Source organism: Atractosteus spatula, chromosome 7, assembly GCF_055471065.1.
Source record: "Atractosteus spatula isolate fAtrSpa1 chromosome 7, fAtrSpa1.hap1, whole genome shotgun sequence".
Taxonomy (NCBI): Eukaryota; Metazoa; Chordata; class Actinopteri; order Semionotiformes; family Lepisosteidae; genus Atractosteus; species Atractosteus spatula.
In genome coordinates, this window is record NC_142712.1 from 51,862,910 (window position 1) to 51,886,166 (window position 23,257).

General features: G+C 41.0%; 1 protein-coding gene across 1 annotated transcript; it reads left to right on the top strand.

The window, feature by feature from the left end:
* Positions 1–1,435: 1,435 nt before the first annotated feature.
* On the top strand, positions 1,436–22,733 carry ankdd1a (ankyrin repeat and death domain containing 1A). Its single transcript, XM_088920887.1, has 15 exons — positions 1,436–1,602; positions 3,770–3,873; positions 7,149–7,247; positions 10,598–10,696; positions 11,016–11,120; positions 14,310–14,408; positions 15,890–15,988; positions 16,777–16,875; positions 17,650–17,748; positions 18,499–18,597; positions 19,251–19,349; positions 19,792–19,887; positions 20,217–20,418; positions 21,211–21,342; positions 21,934–22,733. Exons 1-15 carry the CDS (start codon positions 1,569–1,571, stop codon positions 21,993–21,995), a joined length of 1,527 nt encoding a protein of 508 aa, XP_088777013.1. The 5' UTR covers positions 1,436–1,568; the 3' UTR covers positions 21,996–22,733.
* The last annotated feature ends 524 nt before the right edge of the window (positions 22,734–23,257 follow it).

Consider the following 23,257-nt stretch of genomic DNA (forward strand, 5'->3'; position numbering starts at 1 on the left):
ATCCGACCTGCTCTAGCTGTACTGCACGATTTATTTAGGACTATACGTGAATTAACACCTCCTCTAGGCTTAACACATCAACGTTTTGGAATAGCTACACACTATTATAAATGTTCCAAGTAGAAACAGTTAATACAACCTGGGGAAAAAATGTTTGTACCAATGAATGTTTTGTTGTAAATCATTTCATTTACATTAACTACATTTAATCTAATGGCACTACATAGGAGTATGTTCGAACGTAATGTTCGTTTTCAGTGTGGCATTTATTAACATCGTTTCCGTTTAGGAAAAACTGAAAAGTTCTCAAAACTCACTCAATGTCAAATTACTGCATTGTGGGATACACTACTGTTAGGGAAACGGTCATTAAATTTTGAAGTGTTTTAATACATTTTTTTTGTGATTTAGCTAAAAACAACCAAAACGTTACGTGTCCCCAAGACAAACGGTGAGGTCCTATCTACTCAACAAGGTTTACACGTCTCTTCCTGCATAGGAATAACTTTCCACACATTAAAATTTACAGGAACTTACATGGGGGTGGGGGTGCAGATTGTTAGACTGTGATGAGGTTTCTAAAAACCTACTGAACAAGCATCATGCACCACTTGCCCTATCAATATAATGCATGACAAAGAAACTCCATAACCGGTTACACTGAAATCTGATACACGAGGTACTGTTGTTTTCCTGTGTGTGGGACTAGTATTATATATAATGTACAATGCAATACGTAACCGCTGTCAGTATTGGTCTTTTAGAGGAATTCAAATTATTGATAAGAAACTATACCAATTTATTCAGATCGTCCGGATAAGTTAGTTCTGGGCGTGCACGGGTAGCCCTTTCATGTCGGACTATGAACGCACGGCTATACAGGTAGGCTGTAAATGTAATGCTATAAAAAAAATAGGACCTAGTGGAACTCCGGACTTCTAAAACGACTTTGCTTTGCTGCCTGTTCATAATATAAGTCTGTATATCATTCCTTTATTCAAATCTTTGAAAACACACTGTTTAAAATAATCAACAGTGTCTGTCAAAGCCAAACTAGCAAGCAAGCACCCGACTCACACCTTATATCGTCACTCTTTGTTTCAGTTTAGTGTACCCCGGGGGTCCTGAGTTGTATTTTTTATATTCAGGTATGCCTTGCAGTTCCCTGATTATTTGCAGCTTTGATACCATGCCGCCTCCTTCAACACGGCAGGAGACGTTTATTTCCAACGAACAAAGGAAGGGCGCGCACACACACCATTCCGAAAAACAGAGCAAACGTACTTGTAAAAACATCCTCTTTTTTTCCCCCCAAAGACAGTAAACAAAGGATAAACCCCCGGTCAATTTCCCCAGCTCGCTCACGGAGAGTGATGAGAGATGCCGGCGGTGGGCTGGTCCGCTCAACACCCGGATGTAGACGGCCGCTGTCTCCGCCGGGCTCAAGCGCTTTAGCCCGGATTCGCGTCTTTCTATTCGGCAGCATCGATTTGCAGTGATGGGGCTGTCTTTGCTGAAGGGAACAATGCCATCGCCTTAAAGTCAACGTTTCACAGTTGGGTGGAAGAATGGAGGACGATTTGGTTTCGGAAGATGACATTTGTAAGTGTCAAGCCCGTGTTTATGTAGATGACTTTTTGTTTGAATGTTTATATTATACCCTTCCAAGCGTTTCCAAATGTTCTGGAAGTGGGTGATTCCCTCTACATGCGAGCCTTCTCTGGTTTCCTATACACAGCAAATTATAAATCCGTAGGTTTAGTGACTGTTAAAGACGCGCTTTGGGGCTTTTATAGTCTATGCAAGAACCACAGATTTAATTACGCGTTTGAATAACGGACTGCCCTTACGTTGCACCGGTAAACGAGAAAGAACGGCAAAACAATCAGAAAATAAATGTCCTAATAGACGAGCCATGTTTTTCTTGGAATAAATAGCTGCATAAAAGCTATTCTCAATATTTTCGCATGACTGTGACATATTATCACTGTACTGGTATACATGATCACTTTTCTATCTAGCTTTCTCTTCCCTTATTTTCAAAGATTTACCTGCGAATTATTTTGTACATTAATTCTTACAGGATATCCATCAGGTACCACATGTTTCTCGTGTATTTATTCAAATTATTATGCTTCTGAGGAAGTCTGACAGATATGATGTGGGATTAGATTACCTGGTTATGCAAACACAGATATGTAGCCTTAAAAGGCTCCAGAGATGTGTTGAGTCTAGTTTTCTGTAGTCCGTTGAAAGTTCCATTACAAAAATCTAGTCTTAAAGTGAAGTAACAAACTGCCGTGAACGTCTTTTATTGTGGTTTATTGACTCGAGCGATCCCTAATAGCCTTGGTAATCTTTTATTCTGTGAGAAAGTACTCTGACAAGTTGTGTGGTGCTTCAATATCATGTGATATTTCTGTTAGCCTTTAAAGTTGTATTTTGTCCTTTGATTCCTGTTGCTCTATTTTTGTACTGGATTACATTCACAGTAGGTGAATGTGGTGTCCCTGAGCCTATTGTTGAACTACAGTAGGAGATGTTGAGTGAAAGGTGAGGTAAAGATGTAGGCAAGAGGCTGTTTACATGGTTTCTGTTAGAGGGAAAGTGTGAACAAGTATTTGGATATTGTGGTAAACTTAGAAGTAGAAATTATATCTCAAATTCAAAAGCGGTTACATTTAGAAGATTTTTTAAATCTTTTAGTAAAGAGATGGCACCAATAACTTGCTTTCCTTCTTTTGTGAATCCACCTGAGTGAGCATTGTTTGAAGGGTTGTTGGTGGTTGAAGGATCAGGTTTGTTGACCTGTAATTTTCACATAATTAGTAGTTATTGAAACAGAATTTGTTTAGAGGTTGTGTGAGCACAGCAACCCAACCGCGCACAGAGCTGATTTTAGGTGCTTTGTTGTGAAGTGCAAAGGTGAAAAAAGATTTCAATTTGTTTCTATAAGAAATAGAGCAGGGAGCGTCTTATGATATTGTATAATCATGAACAGTATATAATATATATCTGAAATTAAGAAACTTGTATTTAGGTCTCAGCATTTTTTTATGTTTTAGATATAATTCGTAGGTCAGATTCTTGAGAGGGAGAAGGAAGGGCTCCACTCTATCATTGTCTTCCTGGACTAAAACATCTATTGTACAACGTGTATATGTAGATCAATAACGTGTATTGACTTTATGTTGAGTGTTATTTGTTTTTTGTAGTTTTGTATGGTGCTGCCAAAGACAAATCTCTAACCCTTTTGGATGCACAATAAGTTACATACGGTATATAAATAAAAAATATAAATATCTGAATTAGTCTTTCATGCTACAGTATACTGTATATGGGAAATAGTACTTTAGAGCTAGACGTGCAATAATACAAACTGGGATTTAAATGCAAGCTGATTGTTTAAGTGGATTGAAAATTAGTTCTGGACACAAAGTCAAAATAAACTGTGAGTTGCCGACTTGAAAGCTGGGGCAGGTCCTTCTTAGTGGACTACCTTTCCATGTTTCTAGTGTTATGGCAATAAGATCTGGTGATGAAATTATATGATCGTACATATTGTGTGGAGCAAAAAGCAAAATGTGTTTTAAGTCCTGTGAAGAAATATAAGAAATAGAGAAACGTAATGAATATAATAGATATATAGAATATAATAGAGAGATAGTGAAACTTGGATAACATTGCGCAACTGGAAAATGCGATTCAATAACACAAATAATGAATTCTAACAAGAGCTGATGGATTTGGACTGCCTTTTTTTTCTCAGTGCTGCGCTCGGAGAAGGAATTCCATGATGCCGCGAAAAGGAACGACACAGAGAGGATGCAGGAGCTGATAAGAAGAGGGGTGGACGTCAAAGCCAAGAACAACGTAAGTGTCTTCTTTCAGAAGGACACCCGTCAGTCTTCTGAGAGCACTGTTGTGCTGTTTTGTGCCTCTGGTTCTTATTCTTTGTGAAGTTCCCTTTGTTTCTTGTCCATTTGCCATTAGAATTATCGTTCAGTCAATGGGTGGAACTGTGTTACACTGACGAGAGTGAGGCATTGCAAGAAATCCTTCGTGGGAATACTTTCTACTGTAAGCTACTAAAAAAACCAAGGCAGCACCCTCTTATTAATAAGAGTATCATAAGTCTTCAAGGGCAGCACAGTGGTGCAGTAGTTAGCATTGCTGCCTCTCTGCACTGGGGCCCAGGACCTGTGGTTCTATGTGGAACATATGGTCAAAACAACTTTCTTTCACCTCAGAAATATTGCTAGACTACGTCATGTGTTATCACTAACTGTGTCTGAAAAGCTGATCAACACATTTGTCTTCTCCCAAATCGACTATTGTAATTCTCTACCTGCTGGGGTTTCTAAATCCACATTGAACAAACTCCAGTATGCCCAAGATTCGGCAGCCAGGATCCTGACCAGGTCTAGTGCAGGTCACGTTACTCCTATCCTGGAGTCCTTGCACTGGCTTCCTCTCAAGTTTCGTGTCAACTTCAAAATCCTCACGCTCACCTATAAGGCTCTGCATGGCTTGGCACCTCAGTACCTGTCTGAGCTACTATCATCCTGCTCCCTACCTCACAACCTTCGCTCTTCTAATTCTGCTCTCCTAACTGTCCCCCAAGCCCGTCTACATTGTATGGGTGACAGGGCCTTCTCCTGTTATGCCCCCAAGCTCTGGAACTCTCTCCCCAAGGATATCAGAGAGTCACCTTCTCTAAACTCCTTCAAATCCAGACTCAGAACCCTCTTCTTTAGAAGAGCCTTTACTTAACTGGTTCTGTTCTTTACCCCTCTGCTCCTACTGCATTTAGTATCATCTACCATCTACCATCTCCTCTAACTGTGTATTCTCATCGTGCATATCTTGTGTATTTTTTATTACTGTTGTTGCCATTATTCTGTAAAGTGCTTTGAGAAGCCACCTTTAAAGATGCTATATAAAATAAAGCTTCTTCTTCTTCTTCTTCTTATATTCTGCGTGGAGTTTGCATGTTCTCCCTGTGTTTGCATGGGTTTCCTCCAGGTGCTCCAGTTTTCTCCCATCTTCCAAAGACATACTGGTAGGTTAATTGGCTCCTGGAAAAATTGGCCCTGGAGTGAGTCTGTGTGTGTTTGAACTGTGCGCCCTGTGATGAACTGACATCACATGCAGGCTCTGTGCTGCCTTGCACCCATTGCTTGTCACGATAGGTTCCAGCTCACCCCGTGACCCTGCATTCAGTGAAGTGGCTAGAAAGTGGATGGATAAGTCTTCAGTGATACCCTAGTTCTGTGAACAAGCTTTAGAAAACTCAGTGCTGCATTTTGTACTTATTCAATTCTGTATCGGATGGAATAAGGGATGAAAATCAAATGTGATGGGGATGGGTCTCCAATTACATCAGAAAGAAGCTTAAGCTACAGGAAACAATAGCTCCTATACAATTATTCTTCTGCAAATTACCAGCCCTGCACAGTTCAGCGGAGAAGCAATAACATTAGAGGTAGCAATGAAAGATATTAATATAGCAGTACAGTAAACAGCAAAGCCGTAATGTAACCTCAGAGTAACCGGAAATAAGATTTCTTTAATGTTTTACAGTGTTTCAAGAACATGTAAGTCCATCTCTAGACCCATTAAAACAACCTGTTCTTGTCTCCCACAACAATAATTTCTTAGGGCTCACAGCTGATTAAAAAAGGGCTGAGAAAGATTATTGCATTGTGTTAGAAAAAAAAATCATTTTGCAGAGCGCTTTCAAAGCGATTGTTGAAATTCACGCGTCTGGGTTTTCAACAGCTCTTGAGCTCGTTGTGTGCCGCCTCAGCTGGCTCTGATAAACATGGGAGTGTGAACAGAAGAACAATAGCAGGGGACCTCACAGGCCGGCGTGCACAGGAAGCATGTACACTGCTGAGCCCTGCAGTGTTTGCAAACAGCTATTGTGTTAATTGTCGTACAAGAAGATTGTTCATACAGCATATGTTGCCCATGCAGGTAAGGCCCTTTATAAAGCAAGCTGCAGAGTGCTGGTGAAACAAAGAGGGTACACAAACAAAACTGTTGGGTGGAGCGGTGGCTCTGTGGCTAAGGATCTGCGCCTGTGGCTGGAAGGTTGCCAGTTCAAATCCCACAGCTGGGGAAGGAATCCTGCTCTGTTGGGCTCCTGAGCAAGGCCCTTAACCCGAACTGCGCCAGGGGCGCCGTACAATGGCAGACCCTGCGCTCTGACCCCAGGCTTCTCTCCCTGTCTGTGTGTCTGCGTGTCTCATGGAGAGCAAGCTGGGGTATGTGAAAAGATCATTCCTAATGCAAGAAATTGTAAAGGGTTAATAAAGTGATGTCATTATTATTAGTCCTGAAGGCTTTGTGTGCCCTGCTCAGGTAGACATATCTTACTTAAGTGTGCACAAGTAGATTAGAAGAAACAGGCACCTGACACCCTCTAACCCATCTGAGCGCTAGAAGCACTGCAGATAGTTTGTTTGAATAAATTATACAGCAGGGCAAAAGGGATATGCTGTCTATGGCACCAGCAGGATGTGACCTAAATTTCACATTATCTGACTGAGTACCCTCATTTGGGCGATTGAGTTCGAGCATCGGTGTCTCCTATGACAAGGCTTGTGCTTGTGAACCACTGTTCTTTCATCTTTCTTGACTGCGGTGTGAAGCAGCCCATAACACTCACCTCTCCTTTTTCTGCGGTTCTTACTTGTTCAAACCTGACAGTTTTTTTTTTTACATTTCTTTCCTGTAAATAGGTTTGCCTTCTTCATTTCATATAATAGTGTAAGATCTGCCCACAACAAGGATGTGGGCTACTGTGACACTGGTTGTTTGATTCTTCAAACCTAGAAACTGGTTAAGTCCCACCTTATCCGAGTCAGAATTACATGAGCAAGGAGAACCTGCTGTCTTGTGGAGCTCTATGTAAAACAAGCAGGGGATGTGCAGAAACCTTGAGTCCTGAGTTTCAATGCCAGTATTTGTGACAAATGCATTTGTTATGCTATTGAGTAAATGTGAAATTCAATTCTAGTTTTTTAAAAAATGTTTTTCTTTTCTTTTTTGCTCTCTTCTCTCTTCCCCTTCTCCTTCCGTTCCTATTTCACTCTCCTCGCCCCTCCATTCCTCCTCCCTTCCTCCCCCCTCTCTCTCTCCAGATAGACAGGAAGGCCCTGCACTGGGCGGCAGGAGCAGGCCATGAGCAAGCCCTGCGTCTGCTGCTGCAGCATGATGCAGCAGTGGATGATGAAGACTGTGTAGGTATCTGACCCACAACCTCAGGCGTCCAATATGAGAAATGTAGAACTAACTTTCAACAAGGGAATGGCACATCAGTTCTTAAAAAGATACATTACTTCCTGCATAGGAAACAGAGTGGCCTGGCAGATAGCCCAGTTGCCTCACAGCTGTTGGATCCCGACTTCGATTCCAGGCCGGCGCAGTTCCGTTGTAGAGTGTGCATGCTCTCCCCATATCTGTGTGGATTTTCTCTGAATTGTGGCTCTGGTTTCCTGTCAAAATCCAAAGACGCGCTCATCAGATTCATTGACGTTCCTAAATTGCCCCCCCTCCCCTCCGTGTGAGTACGAGACCCTTGATGGACTGGTGTCTTGTCCCCTGTGCAGTCCAATCTTGTGCCTGTGCCTGCTTCACCTAACCCCTTACAGATAGAGTGGTTAATGAAGAAAGCATGGACAGACTGGATGGATCATGGAAGATGATCCTTTTAGACCATTGTGGAATACAAGTCTCAACATCTGATGGTTGAAAACTGATGTCCACTTACAAATCACACTTCACAGAGTTCTTGGGTGAACCCTGTTTACACTTTAAAGCTCCTGAAATATAGATAAACGTTGATGGCTTGCCTAATTCATCTCTTTAAGCTTTCTTTTTGATCCTTTGTATTAATGCAGCAGCATCGGTAGTTTTGAGAAAGATGTAAATTCTTTGTTATAGGCTAGAGAGCTGTGCGGCTTAACCTTGCTTTTTCTTCTTTTCTAGTATCATCAACAAAATATTTTTTTCCTTCTTCCACAAGCATTTTCAGTTGCTGTGAGACTCAATTTAATATCCATCTATCTGTCTGGAAATCAGCAGCTTGGAAATGTTGCAAAATTGTAAATTAACCTTCCAGGCTTCATTCCATTACTAATAGCAGTTTCCACTGTGTTTGTTAGGCTTCAGCAGTTCAGTAAACTCTTTCTTCAGCAATTTTAAAGAGTTGGTCAGTGGTTTTAAACTTTTAAACTAGTAGTAAAGAAATTTACCTATTTTGTGTCTATGACTGCTCTCCCATAAGAGAGAGAAAAAGTTAAAGATTTGTAGGATTTATTTGTGGCCAATATTACAGCCCAAGTCTCCTGTCTTGATGAATTCCCTGTTTTTATGCCTTTAGTCACAAGTTTTAAGGAACGGCTCCAAATGCAAACAAATTAATTTTAGCTGTATTGAGAGATAACACAAATAGCGCTTTCAACTCAACCTGATTACAATACATATTGCTCTAGGTAAGGAACAGGTGGTTACATTTATAATATAATGGGCTTTTGTGCACACCTGTATTATAAAGCCAAAGACTGAAAACATACTGCAGCCATTGTAACCTATAGCCTACCATTTAACGTGCAAAAACATAATTGACTACAGAACATCTTTTTGACAGCATAAACAAAATAAACATGGAATTAAAGCATTTTCCAAATGAATGCACCCTACCAAATTTTACAGTCAAAATGATTTTTGTAGCTTTGAAATTTCAATGTTTTCAATGTTTCAAGAGAGGACCAAGAAATAAAACATTTCTATTTTTTTCCATTGCAATTACCCCAGACAGCACAATGGCAAATATCTGAATAAAACCACATTTTCTTGTTTATAATTCCTCCTGAATTTAGCAGTTACAATCTCAAAACGGAATACATTTTTACAAAATGAAAGAAGTGTTTTAATAACAACGTAAACAAGAAAATATTACCATCGCACTGTACTCCATCATGCAACATGTCAAAAACACTTGTGAATTTGAATAGTATTTGTAAAAAGAACCAGATTTCTTTGCCCAGTAAAGCCATTTTGAAAATAATTCAAATAGAATTTCAAGTTAAAAGCTCATGGGAACTTATAGAAAACCTCATGAGAACTTATAATGAGCTTATAGTTATTGTTCACTTTTACTTGGAATTTGAAAATGTCGTATTTGCAACTCTTATTGCAACTTTTGTTTTGCAAAACCCTAATGGTTTTTAGGGGTGATTAGTGTTACGGCGCTTACCTCAGGAAAATCAATGTGTACGTTTTAAAAATCCTCTTTAAAATATCAAGCTCAGCAGGGCATTACGTCATTTCTTACTGGAGGACAGTAACATATTTCTCTCAGTACTCTTTTGGAAAATGGAAAATCTTTTTGTTTGGCGTAGTTCAGTGTTTTCATGACCCTCTCTGCAGCTATGCTGTCCTGTCTCATTGCCATGGAACTGAGCCTAGTTTTGAGCACATCAGGAAAGGACAACAAATCAGATCTTTCAGGCCTGTTGGATTCAATACAGCTGTATTTGTCAAAGAGCAAAACTGAGCCAAACTCTAAGATTGAGAGTATAGTGCTAGGGGAGGCAAGACATCAGAAGGCACAGTCAGATGGCAGGTTAGATGGGTGGACAACAGAAACAGTGAAAGTGATGACCACGTGATGGAAATCCAGCAGAGTTTGGGGGAGGTAGTTGCGGCTCTTTAGAAGCTGAGAAAGCTATGATGGAAAACGCAGACATCTCTTCTAAGACGAAGATGAAGCTGTACACCAGCTATACTCTAACGGCTCTGCTACGCAACATGGGAGTCTTTAGCCCTTCTTCAGAAAGAAGGACGGAACTTCCATCACCTTTGCCAAGCACACTGACTGTGTGTCCAATAAAATGCTGCATCAGCTGACAAGACAGTCTGGTCTTTCCGCTCTACTGCAAAGACGACTCAAGTGGTTGGGTTACATCTAAACGTGTGGGACAGTCAGCTGCCAGGAAGAGACACCGGCCATGACCATGTGCAAGCTGCTGGGCTCTGATGTACCACACTGGTGCCAAGGGCTTGATGATAATGGAAACCAGACTAAAAATAATCTGCACTGACTACTTCTGTTATGTTTGTGAACAGAATCTAGGTTGTGGTTATACAGTAAGAGAGGAAAAAAGACTGAAAATGAAGACCTAAGATCCTTCTCTGAAACATCTGTATAATAATGTAAGGATGCAAGGAGTCACAGTGCAGTCCAGTGAAGGTTTGAGATGAGCCTAATTGTAAATGACAGTGGGTCACTTCTGGAGAACACCGAAGGAGACACACACAAGGTGTATTTCTCACAGTGTCCCCAATTGCTAAAGTGTTACAGAAGGTTTTACAGTCTTAGTCCATCCACGTTATTACCATGAATCGAGGTTTAAGAGTCTGCATTCTACTTATGGTCCAGTGGATATTCTTGATAATGTTGTCCCGCCTTTCAGCTATTTCCGAGGTGTCACGTTCAACAGCAGGTGTCTGTTCAAAATTCGCTCCAGCCCGGTCAGGAACAATGACCAGAGCCAGATTTCTACAATAACTTCTGATTTTTCCACAGTTTGGTATGAACGCACTGCTGCTGGCCTCCTGGTTTGGTCACCTAAAGATCCTTCAGATCCTTGTTAATGCAGGAGCGAAGATCAACTGTGAAAACAAAGTAAGTCGCTTCTTACCGAGATGGCTTTAGAAGCTCGGTCACCTGCTCTCTCCAGGGCCTTGTCCCTGGTGATCAGATCTGTGCTAGTGCCCTTTTGAGCATTTACTAGGTTGGTAGTCTTGCTTCAGCAGGGGAGTACAAATTTCAGAATATCCTCCTCAAAAAAGCAATGGAATTGAAAATGTGTAGCTTCGCTTGTGTGGCAAGAGCAGAGGAACTAGGTACAGAGATACAGGTACAGCAGGGCAAGATAATCGAAACATCTTGCTGGTTTTGATTGTGCCACGTATTGCGCCTGACTTTTTATTAACTCCCCCAGAACGGATTGAACCTCCTGCACTGTGCTGCTCAGAGGGGCCACATAAAGGTGATGGAGTTCATCATGGAGGATCTAGAGGACGTGCGTGTTGATAAACTGGACAAGGTAAGGCTGATGCCATCTGGACCTTGATTCCCTTGTGTAGCAGTCCTAGGGCATGAAGATATTCCGTTCTTAAAAGGTAAAAAAATGTATTTCTGTGCTTTGTCTGCTGGGAGGATGGATGGTTGGTTAATTTAGCTGGACATTTACCAACAGCGCTGATGAAGGCATTCAAAATGTAGAGGAAGAATAGTCTGTACAGCCTGTGGAGCTTTAAAATGAGTTGCAAAAATAATGAAATAATTAAAAGAAACACATGGTGTACTCAAAAAACTTTGAATATGAAGCCTGTTTTATTTCTGGAAACAGATACATTTACTTTTACCATACTTCTTAAACATTCTGAACACAAAGGAGTTTTGGAAGAATATATAAGTGAACTCAATTGTGTCCATTTGTGCCAATTAACATAAAAGACTCTGGTCTGTACAATGTCAGTATCTCTACACAGCCTAACCTCTAAATCATCTGCAAAGCCTTTGTGGTTAAAAAAACATGCTCGATCAATATTCTCTTACAAGCTGCTTGCACATTTGTTTACTCTCATCAGTACAGTTATGCATCAAGAAGGAGATCAGACTGGGCATCACAATGCTGTTTACAATAATACATTAGAAGGATCTGTCGGCGATTGCTTGATATTCTTATTTCTTGTCACTAACAGAAAGATTAAAAGGTTAATCACTGGAAAATATTATTGATGTGAGCATTGAAACAAGCGCTCCTTACTTGAAGAAGATTAATTTACTTTATTACTGTGGATTGATTGCAATGTGCACACATCTGTGAAATGCTGTTTCGAATGAGATATTTTGTGTTCCAAGTAATGCTGTTTGTTATGGGATCCCCGTTATTTTTATTGATTTTTGCATTCAAAACTCTTGCCACATCCATTAAGTTTATCTTGCATTCTTGGGTCGTAGCAAAGGCTTTCTGGTTTGCTGAAACACACTATATTGGGTTTACTATAACAGATAATTTACTTTTACTATAATCCATGTGTTCTACATATTTTTGCAGTGGCATATCTAATTGATTAATGTATGCCTGTCTGCATTTCTTATACATTTCTTTAATAGTAATAATTGCTTGCATTTGTACAGCACCTTTCATCCCAAAGGACCCCAAAGCACTTTATAAATAGGATTGAACCCATTTCATTCACCATTGAAGTGCAGCGCCCACATGGGTAACTTCTCAATCCTAAACCTGATCGAGCTGTAATAGCCCCACTACAGGCTGATCAGGTTTAGGAATTAAAGGTAAGTCACTATTTGAATTAAGGCTGGGGTATTTAGGAAGGTCCGGATTTGCAAACCCCAAGTGTGAATTTAACCAGGACACCAGAACCTCAGTTCAATATCTTCATGAAGGATGGCTCTTGATACAGTCAGGATATTGAGGCGTTGAATTAGAAATTCTGGTCCAGAGAGAAGAGTATCACCTACTGTTCTACCAGCACTATTTATAGCAGCAGCCAGGTTTTTACTGGAGGTCTCCCATCCCAGTACTGACCATCCTTGCTTATGAGATCAGGCCACAAGGTGGTAACAGTGTTGTCACGCATTAGTGTCAGTAATACAGTTACAGTTTTTTATATCAGTAAGAAAGGACACAAGTTTTAAAATTATGTACAGTATATACTGTATAGCAGTGTTTCAGATTATGTATATATTATTTTTGCTTATACTGTATATTGAGATACACTACATATCAATGTGGACAACATTCTCAGATGAAGATGGCAAGTATTTTTATATTTGCTTATAAAATTGTGTTTGCAAGTTTTTATTGTCTATTTCAGACTTTAGAAAACAAGGGGCATAATGCGTTTTTTGGGAACTCATAGCTCTAGAAGGCCAGAGTCAGTCATACTAACTTATTGCACATTAGTTGTGTCAGAAGCTTCAATTAATTACAGATGCTCCGAGCAGTATGGCACACTGCATACTTATCATGAGACAAATTAGACAGACCTTAATAGGTTTTCCTGTGCCTTGTCAGGCATAGTCAAAAAACATCTGGGAAACTGGTAACTTTAGATGCAGCAGAAAAGAAAGTATGTTCTGTTTTCCTCTGGTGCTTGTCAAGAGGAGTAGGACCCTGGCAGAGCCGTTCAGTGGGGTAACAAGGTCGCACACAGCTGCAACTTGTCCCAGCCGTGTGGGAAGTGTGTTTCAGACAGTCTGTTCCCTAATGGCCGTGCGCCGTTATCGCTTCCATGCTAATATGTCTGTTACCACAGGAATTATTATGCCATGTTTCTATACACATGTGCTACATTGTGCATTCTGTCTCGTGACACAGTGAGGAAGCCAAGAGGAAAAAATTAAATAAGAAATAGCTTAATTGTTAAAATGATGATAATTGAGTGAAGATGAGTAAAAAATGGTGTTGTAGATTCCTTTCACTCTTAGACCTTCACTGAGCCCGATTTACAATTCTTAGAATAAAGACAATTGGCCGAGTTGAAAGAAACATAACTAAATAACTTCACCCCTCTGAATGAATGGCTTTCCCCATGAATAATCACATTTGGTCTCTCAAGCCTTGAACAATAACCTTCGGTTACAAGTGCCAACATATATTTAATCAGACTACTTGGAAAGCATGCATGATGATTCTGCACAAAATGTGTGCCGTTGAGAGATTTGAATCAGGCATTTATGCACATAACCAGAATAAAGCAATGCGTTTTCCAGAAATAGACCATGAGCGTCTCCTGCGATCTAACTCTGTAATTATCACTCTCCACCTATTCCTGCTTGAACTGTATCTGCGTGTGTCATGGAGCTCCTTTGGAACAGTTCAGCTCCGGATGTGAAAGGGATCTCACGAATGTGAGGCTGACTTAGATTTTGGTCCCTGAAAATGTAACTGAGAATTTGATTTAACTTTTATATAGGTCACGTCAAAAACTCTAATCAAAGCAGCGAGCACTCTGATGCAGTGGTCTGTGTCAATTCTGAGACACGTTTGCAGTGCTTAGGAATCCTTAACCATGGTTGTGAACTTCTGTTTTCTGCAGGGAGTAGTAAGTTTGTATTTGTGAAAGAGTGTGATACCTTCTCCTTGTCCTCACTTGGCCAAGGAGACAATGGCCTTCCTTTCCCTCTCAGCTGCGCCTGCAAGCCCTTGTTTCCTGCAGTCCACTTTACTGTGTGTCTCCCGTGTGTCCCCTGTGTGTCCCAGTCCGGCAGGACAGCATTCCACCTGGCAGCAGAGCACGGGCAGCTGGAAGTGGTGGAGTTCCTGATCGGCTGTGGGTGCACACATGGCCTGAAAGACAAGGTAACACTGGGTGACCTCCATTATCTCCCAATTAGACAGGGACGGTTAGGGATAATAATAAATCAATTATTATACTGAATTACTGAGCCAAGAGCAGTGCAGCCTCATTCCATCGTGAGTCACAGAGGGTGAGTCACAGATGGTGAATTCTTCAAATCTGCTGCTCTTTCAGGATCATTGCATGGAGCAGTGTAATCTTAATGACATCCTAGCCCAGCCCTGACAGAAAAGTGTATTTCTTCGGACAGCATCCATGGGCATGATGGCATGGGCATCAGAGAGAACCCAGAGCTGAAGACTGACTCTTCTGATGCACTGGGATTACATTCATCCTCCCTTCTGGCGTGATGAAGAGATACTTCACTCTTTAAAAGCCCAGGGATCCCACAACACACACTTAGAAATATTACAAATCTGTACAGACCTTGTTCATCAGTTACTGACCACCATAATTAGTTTACTCCTAGTTTTCTTCCTTAGAAAGAAATATTTTGATTTAATTAGTACTTGACATTCCTGAAAGTTATACAGTACAACCATGTTGGTAGGATGGGCTTGACTTACTGGTCCATTTTTATGCAACTATTGAGTGTTGTTTATTTGTGGGCCATACGATTGTGTAGATTATTGATCTTGACAGAAGAATTACGACCTCTCTGTAATGTTTGTCTATGGCGCATTAGTTTCAACCTGTTATTTTAAGATTTAAAGCCCATTGTTGAGGCTGTTGTTTCTTCCACAATCTGTTACAGAGGGTAAAACCATTTTGCACTTGCTTAAGACAGCTGACATTATTTTTATTTGACAGTAAGCAAATAAAACATTCTCCAGGAGCTTTATTTTCTGAAGTATGTTGTGGTTTAAGTCACATGCTTTAATGAACAGCTGTGTGAAAGCTATTGTTTTTAGATTCCTGGATGACGGCCTAATAGATATTAGTGAACTGTGAAACCTGGGGATACAGAAAAATGTTTTTCAGGGTTTATTTTTTTTAAGTTACCTTTAATTTTTTAATTAGAGATAAAACACCAGAATTCAGGAGTGGGATGACCTGTAATACCTCATTTTGAAGGGTAAAATCTCCTGTTGTAGCAGAACTGGGAAGTCAGGGAATGGTGCTCGTTGGGTTGTTTCAGGGTCAGTGTAAACTGCTGCTTTTGCACAAGGTCCCACAGGCAGTCCCACTGTGGTCCTGGAGTACTGATGGGCTGGGGACATAGAGCAAGAGTCTCGTTCAGGCCTCCTGGCAAATGGTCTCCAGTTTAGCAGTCACACGGAATTCGACCCGTTGGGGTAACAGAAGGTAACTGAAGGTTAGCTGGCTAGAACAGGCCAAAGGCTCGAGCATTGACAGGGGTCTTTTCAAACTGGGGAAACAGAGTATGTTGACAGGTAAAAATCAGACTGGATCTCAACATGTGGAATCCAGGAACCAGGTAAGAAGGTCGGCACCTAATTTGTCCAATGTTGATTTGATGCAGGAGCAAAACACAGCATTGCATTTAGCTGCCAAGAATGGATATTCCAAGGTCCTGCAGAAGATCGTGGAAACAGGAGTGGACGTGGACGAGAAGAACATTGTGAGTGGGGAATCCAGTTTTGACATCTTCCCGCTCACGTGTAGGGCAATCACACCCATGAGCATGAAGAAATGTGACAAGCGAAAGGAGGCCTTTCAGCCCATCTCCATCACTTGTCTGTCAGTAGCTCACTGAGCTGAAGATGCCACCCAGCTGTCTCTTGAAAGAAGAGATATTGGCTTTCAATCAGTGTTTAAACACGCGCCTCTGTAATGATTCCTGAGCAACAGCCTCTTTTTTTTAAATGAGGTGACCAAACTTGTACACATCACCCTCCCTCATTTATTACAGAAAACTACCCCTGTCGAGGACCATTAAGGTTTTCGAAAGCGTTTTCATTTTTTTATTTTCATCACGTAACATTCTGCATTAGCTTTAAAATATGATGCCCTGGAGGTGAAATTTAAAAGCACTATGAAATTCATTTGAAAAAAAGATCTTGCATAACCTCAGAAAGTCCTCTGCTATTGCATTTTAAGAGAGACAAACAGAATGATTATAAGTTTCCCACAGACGTCTAATACACTTGTTAATGTGACTGAACAGAAGTTGAAATTGAGGACATCTCAGTCGGAAAGCCTTGAGTGTCATAGCTCTGGGACCATTCTGTAGGCATGTGATTATAGTACCTAAATGGGCTATTATCTTGTAAAATGCAGTAATTTTATACTCTTTGTGCAATTACTTGTAAATTGCTGACAGAACAGATATCACTGTACCATTTACATGGTAAGTAAGAAACATGCGCCCAGTTGTCATTATATAATTCTGGGGTCTCTCTCCTCCAGGAAGGTCTGACAGCCCTGCATTTTTCCGCTGAAGGAGGGCACTATGAATGTGTGAAACTGCTGTTGGAATCAGGCTGTGACATTAATGCTCAGACAAATGTAAGTTGTGGTTTCTGAAATGTTTCTTTTGGAGTTTTGTTTTTCCTGCTAGAGAAAGCTGATATGTCTTTTTCAGGCAGTGTTATAGTCTGCAGTCAAAGTGAGGACATTGCTGGAATCTTCTACATAACAAGCCACTCTCTTTTTGACCCTTGAATATGAACATGGTCACAATGGTGCCAAAGTGACTCACGCAATAGAATGCCAAGTCAAAACCATCCATCCATTTTCTAACCACTTCTTCCAATTCGGGGTTAATATGGGAGCCGGAGCCTATCCCAGCAAGAAACACGGACATAAGGCAACATACACAGCCCTTCCAGGGCAAATACAGACATGCACACACTCAACTCAGGGAGAATTTTCTACTATCAACCTATCAGTATGCTTTTTGGGACTGTGGTAGGAAACTGGAGCACCTGGAGGAAACCTATATGAACTGAACTAAAGGCCCAACTGCAGCCCTTTGCTGCCCAAAATCAAAACCAATTGGTTTCAAATGAAATATTTCTGAGACATCTATGCTGTGCATTAATGTGTGCAGGGCCACCCTCCCTGTAGCATTTTAACCTTTACATTGCAGTGTTTGTAAATGTCATCGCTTTGGGTTTGGTGGATATACAGCTACACTACTTTTGCATTTTGGAACATGTTTCTGCAGGTCAGCCATTAACAGGTCAACATAGAGGTTTTTTCAGACGACAGCCTGCAAAACTGCATTGAGAAAGACCTGCCTACTAAAATCTTTGTCTTTTTTTGCCCTAACCCCTGCAGAAGAACATGAATGCTCTCCATTACGTAGCACTGCATGGTTATGAGAATGTAGTGCGACTGCTGCTGGAAGGGGGGATTAATATGGATGCCATGAACAATGTAAGTGCTGTTTATGCCTCATCTAAATCAAGAGAGGAATGAAACATTGAACATTTATTAATGTGAACCCTAGGTTTCTGCAGCAAGTAATGGATGGGCTTTTTAAATGGAGGCATCTGTCATATGGCTGAGGACAGCAGGTTTAGCTCCAAGCTGGAAAACCCATCCATCTTCATTGCTGCATAAATTGTCCCCAGACATGCTTGGGGTCGGCCATTGTGGTATTAGTGCCAAACAGAATGGCACAGGTGCTGATCCCAATATCATACATGGCGCTGCAAATAAGTTCTTTGAGATTCGATCACAGGAAAAAGAGGAAGTAAAAAAGAAGTGAAGTAGATACTGGATCACCCACCCCAGCCCATCAGAAATAGTGAGAGATAGGACAGATTAGGACAGAAAGTAACAGAGAGGTTACAGAATAATTGAACATCTACAGATCTGGGTAACTAGGAAACTCCCTGCCCTTGGAAATACTGCTCATAGAAGCAATACATATTAAAATATTATTAAACCCATGCAATTTTAAATCTAGCATTGCTTGAAGGATATTAATGTGTTAATTGCTGCTTATAATTGCTGCTTATAAACGGACTAATTGCCATGTTTAGAGGCCCGTAATGGTTTGTGAAATATTGAATGAAGATGAATGAGTTCTCCACAAAAGCTTTAGAGGTCAAAATTACCTGACTCTGCAGTGCTGATGTCCAGGGCCCAGGATAACAGCATGTCTGCATGATGTTTTAATAGCAACATGCCACCCCTCTTCACATCGCCGTGCTCAGCAACTTCCCTGGGACGGTAAAACTGCTGATTGATGACAAGTGTGACCTTGACATTGCGGACAGTGTAAGCATTGCATTTCCTTCTCTTCTATTCCCGTCCTATGTAAAATCCCATCTTTGTCTGTGCAGTAAGAGTATTTAATAAAGGCGGTTCAGAACTATTATAAAATCAAACCTATTAATTAGTGTTCTGCTTTGAAATCTATCTACATAAGTGCATTAAAAAGCACTATAGACTGTGCCATTTCTGTTAGAAACAAGTGCACTCATATACAGTTATAGACTTCAACATTACTCAGGGAATAGCTGTTTTGTTTTTATGGACCATTAGTGATTCTATATCGGCACAATTTGAGGCAGTTGTCTGAGTTACAAATCCCATTGATTTTAGGTGCTGTGAAGGTCTTTGTTTCATATGTTCTCAGTGGTGAATGCAGATAAGATTTTTCTTCATGGATGAATTACATCATTTTAAGGCTCGGTAAATATTCCTGCGGGATGTTTGTTCAGGCCTAAGGAAAGCTGGCCCTGCTCAACTAAGGAGCTGTGCTACAGTGAGGCCTCTCCTAAATCCCCACTGGTGCGGAAGCCCAGGTCCCCTATTGCCGTTTCTCCCAGGGCAGAGAAAACCGGTAATCTAGTGTCCCCCGATGCCCACTGGGCCTGGACTGCACCAGCGTGATGCTGGGACTGGCCTGATCTCTGCTCTGTTCACAGAGGCAGCAGACAGCGCTGCACATAGCTGCAGAACATGGGCGCCAGGACATTGCGGAGATGATCCTTATAGCCGGGGTCAATTTAAAACTGCTCGATAAGGTAATGAAAACAAGCATTTCTCAAGAAAAGAGATGTATTTACCCCTAACATAGGAGCATGCTCTCTGCATGTCCCATGAAAGACCTATTTTTTACATGCTTGAAAACACATATAGCATCTAGCAACACACTATTCTTGCCTCATTAAATAAATTAAGCATGTACTTAGTTCAATGCAGATAACAGTTAAAGAGTTAACAGTTAAAGATGCCACAGACCACTATTTGTGTGGGAGTACAAGCTCATTGGAGTTAATAATGTGGAGGTGTGTGTGTTGGGGGGGTCATGTGTGTATGTTGGTTGTGGTTTAATAGTGCCACCTACCAGCAAATGGTAAAATTGTATCTGCATTTCATGAGTAGTGTACACTTTTACCCTTTCCAAAACAAAGGATAAATTCTTAATGATTGGATTTTAAAACCCCTTTCGCTTTCTTTGTTTAGCAAGGGAAGACATCCCTGGACGTTGCTGCAAGAGGCAACCATGTCAACTTGGTGGACATGATTATCAAAGCTGACAGGTTTTACAAATGGGAAAACGTAAGAGCTACACAGGGCCGTGGTGTTGAAAGGAATATTTTTTTTATATACATAGCAAAAACAAAACTTGATCGTTAGGATGATATAGCGCTAATACAATTATCTGCTACAAGCAGATTAAAAGATGTAATGTAGTAGCACTGGTGCAGTATTCCATATTGAAAGATGGAATTTGGATGTAGACAAGTGACTTCAGAGATCTGTATTACAACAGTAAGAATGGGACAAATTGGGGGGGGAAAAACAGCTAGCTTTAATACTTTGAAAGACCGTTGTTTAATCAGGGTCCATCTGCATTCCTTGCTTCACGAGACTTCTTTGACCTGCAGGATAATCTGAACAGCGACTCCAGCTCCTGGGTAGGGAAGCACTTGTCCTTCAGGCAGGATCACAGGCTGGAGACGCAGCACATCCGCTCAGTCATCTGGAGACTCGCAACCAAGTACCTCAAGCCCGGCGAGTGGAAGAAACTGGCACATTACTGGAAGTTCACCGAGGCCCACATCAGGGCCATAGAGCAGCAATGGACTGGTGAGCCGCTCGGGCCTGTGGGGCTCTTCTGTATTTGTCAGGCCACTGAAGACCACAGCCCGTGGGGAATTCCTATTCAAACATTTTCTACCATAATAAACTTACAACCTCGTCTTTCTGGAGTTTTTCAGCCATCTTAAAGTAACGTTCTGAACAATTTGACCATTTCCACATTGTGTTGTCCCTATTAGGAAATGCAGAAGACAGGAAATTTGGATAAATTCAACCACAGCAGCCCTGATGTAAATATTGTTCCCAACCTTAGTGTATCCCACCTACCTTTCCGCGTCTGCTTATAAGTTACTGTTTAATCTGTTCTTCCTGCTGTTCTTTGGCCGGGGGGAACTTCACCGGGGAAGAAGTATCAGCGGTCATTTCGATCTCATTATTACTAACGTCTCACCACGACATCAAATCTTTCATTCTCGGCGCCTTATCTCCACGAGACTGTACCGGGTCTAACCTTACCCGATTAAACAACCTCTATTCTCTGTTAAACTCCTATAGAAAAAAAAAATCAGCCTGCGGACAGCTGAAGCCGATTTCTCTAAAAACTTCGTAAAACACGCAATACTGTTTTTTCTGTCTCTGGAGTGTCCCTACGCCTCCCTCTAGTGGCCTAAATTAGTATTGATAGTCCACATCCAGGGACTCCGGTACGCCAAGGTAATAAATGTTATGTAAAAATATCATCATTAACAGAGTAGTGGTTCATTTTGTATAACAATGTTCAAGACGTGTTCCTGTACTTAAGGCTGCTGCTAAGAATACTTTATCATTATTCTCTGAAAGGCACAAAAAGCTACAAAGAGCACGGCCACCGAATGTTGCTCATCTGGCTCCATGGTGTGATCGTGGCAGGAGAGAATCCGATCAAAGGCCTGTACGAGGGCCTGGTGGGGATTGCCCGGAGAGACCTGGCAGGTGAGATTCCGGGATTCAGAATTTGCCTATACATTCTCTGCTCCAAAGAGCCCTTGGGCCAGTCTGTACTAAACAAAGCCTTAAATGCCAGCTGTTTTATGTTAGACACTCCCTCGGTTATTCCACTGCTGAGGGAGAATACAATGATCAAATGATGGGGAAAGGTTATCGTTTTGTTTTTCCTTTCCATTCATTATCTCATCTGTCTCGGATGCCCATTGAATTGCTATTAAATTACAAATGTAACTTGGCAAAACACAGACTTGGAAAGAAAATTGTGCTTTCCTAGGCAGAGATCCCTTACTGTAAGGTTCTTTTTTGAAGACAGAATTCTCCTCTTTATCTGGAAACTTCACATCACAGATCCTATTCATCAGCTGCCAGTATAGAGAGCACCAGGTACATTAACAGAAGAGGTGAGGTTAGGAGAATGAAAATGCTAGAAGTGATTTCCCAGACTTGAGTGAACAAGTTCAACTCTGTGTCGGTGTTGCAGTCCTGAGGCCTGATAAAACTGTTCGTCTAATAATAAGTCGGTATCTATGGATATGAATATCTCACTGTGATTTTTTTGTGTTCTACATTCTACAGAAAGCATCAGGAGGAAAGCTAATGCAGATACAAACTCCCCAAAGAAATGCATCGCCATGTGAGACCTCCGTCATTCTCGGTCTTGTTTCTATTGGCAGAAACAGTACAATGCCGACATGAAGAGCAAGACGCTGGCTGTAGTGTTGGAAGCTCATTTGTATGTTTTAATGGGTGAAAGCTGATACATCTTCCTACCTGCCCGTGAAAGAGGCTGGCAGTGAGATCAGAGGGTGAGATTTCAGTGGACAGGACTTTCATATGGGGACCAGCAACCTACTCTCCATGCTTTGCCAGCTCATAAGGGCTATTTGTGTGCCTCTTAACAGGAACTGTGATCATTCCCTCTAAAGCCAAAAGTATGTTTTTTTAAGAGTTCTCTCTCAGTGTTTATTTTTTACTGCGTAGTACTCTGCTTGATCTCTAACCTCCTGAAAAGTTCACAAAGGGAATTCATTTAATTTCTTGTAGTGGTGTTCGTAGTGCCAGTATGGAAACATACATTTCCATGCTGGATATAGCCCGTCTGCCATATAGTAGTTCTCAGAGTCCCCATAAACAGTGTTAAAGAGCATTTGTGCTTTGTTACATTTGTATAATTTGCATATATGATTGTGTGTATGTTTATTTTACTTAATTAGAATGCCAACACATTCTGCAACCATTAAATCTCTAATGGATCCATGTTTTATTCAGATAAATATTGTACTCTTGGTTTTCTGTAAATTTTCATGTATAACTGTTCAACTAAACATTTCTACACTTGATAGCTTTGTAAAAAAAAATAAACAATACCCTGGAAGTTACAAAAGAAGAATGCTTTCCTTTCCAGAAGAACAAAAACATAAATATATACTGTAACTTGCAGTGCATTTTAGGATACCTCAAATGTGGTGCATTGCATCCAATTAATATACTGAATTTTTTCTACTGTTTAAATCTGCAACAGAAGAGATTACATTAGAAACCATTCATGGAGTACTGTTTGGGTAGGTCCCACCATCTCTTCTCTCACTTTCCAAAACTTTTCAGAGACAGTGACATCAGTGCATCTGAACGCATCAACAGCAACAAGAAGTGACAGAAAGCAGTGGAGCTTATCAAGGGGGGAAGTGCTTGGCAGTGGTACAGGGACCATGGCAGGAAAGGGAAAAATGTCGACAAAAACAGGTGTTGGGGAACATGTGACTGTTAGCTGGAACAGAACTGTATTTGTATTACCAAACAAAAGCTGCTGTTGGAATTTCAGCATCAGCTGAAGCATATTCAAAAACGTCTTACATACCTGTTCAGGGAACCACTGTTTCATAACTCGAGAACAACAAGC

Excerpts from the sequence above, each read along its gene's own strand:
- ankdd1a (XM_088920887.1), top strand. The coding sequence starts at position 1,569 with ATGGAGGACGATTTGGTTTCGGAAGATGACATTT. Across the intron at positions 17,749-18,498 it reads ATATGGATGCCATGAACAAT|CAACATGCCACCCCTCTTCA; the intron begins GTAAGTGCTGTT and ends ATGTTTTAATAG. Across the intron at positions 19,350-19,791 it reads ATTTAAAACTGCTCGATAAG|CAAGGGAAGACATCCCTGGA; the intron begins GTAATGAAAACA and ends TTCTTTGTTTAG.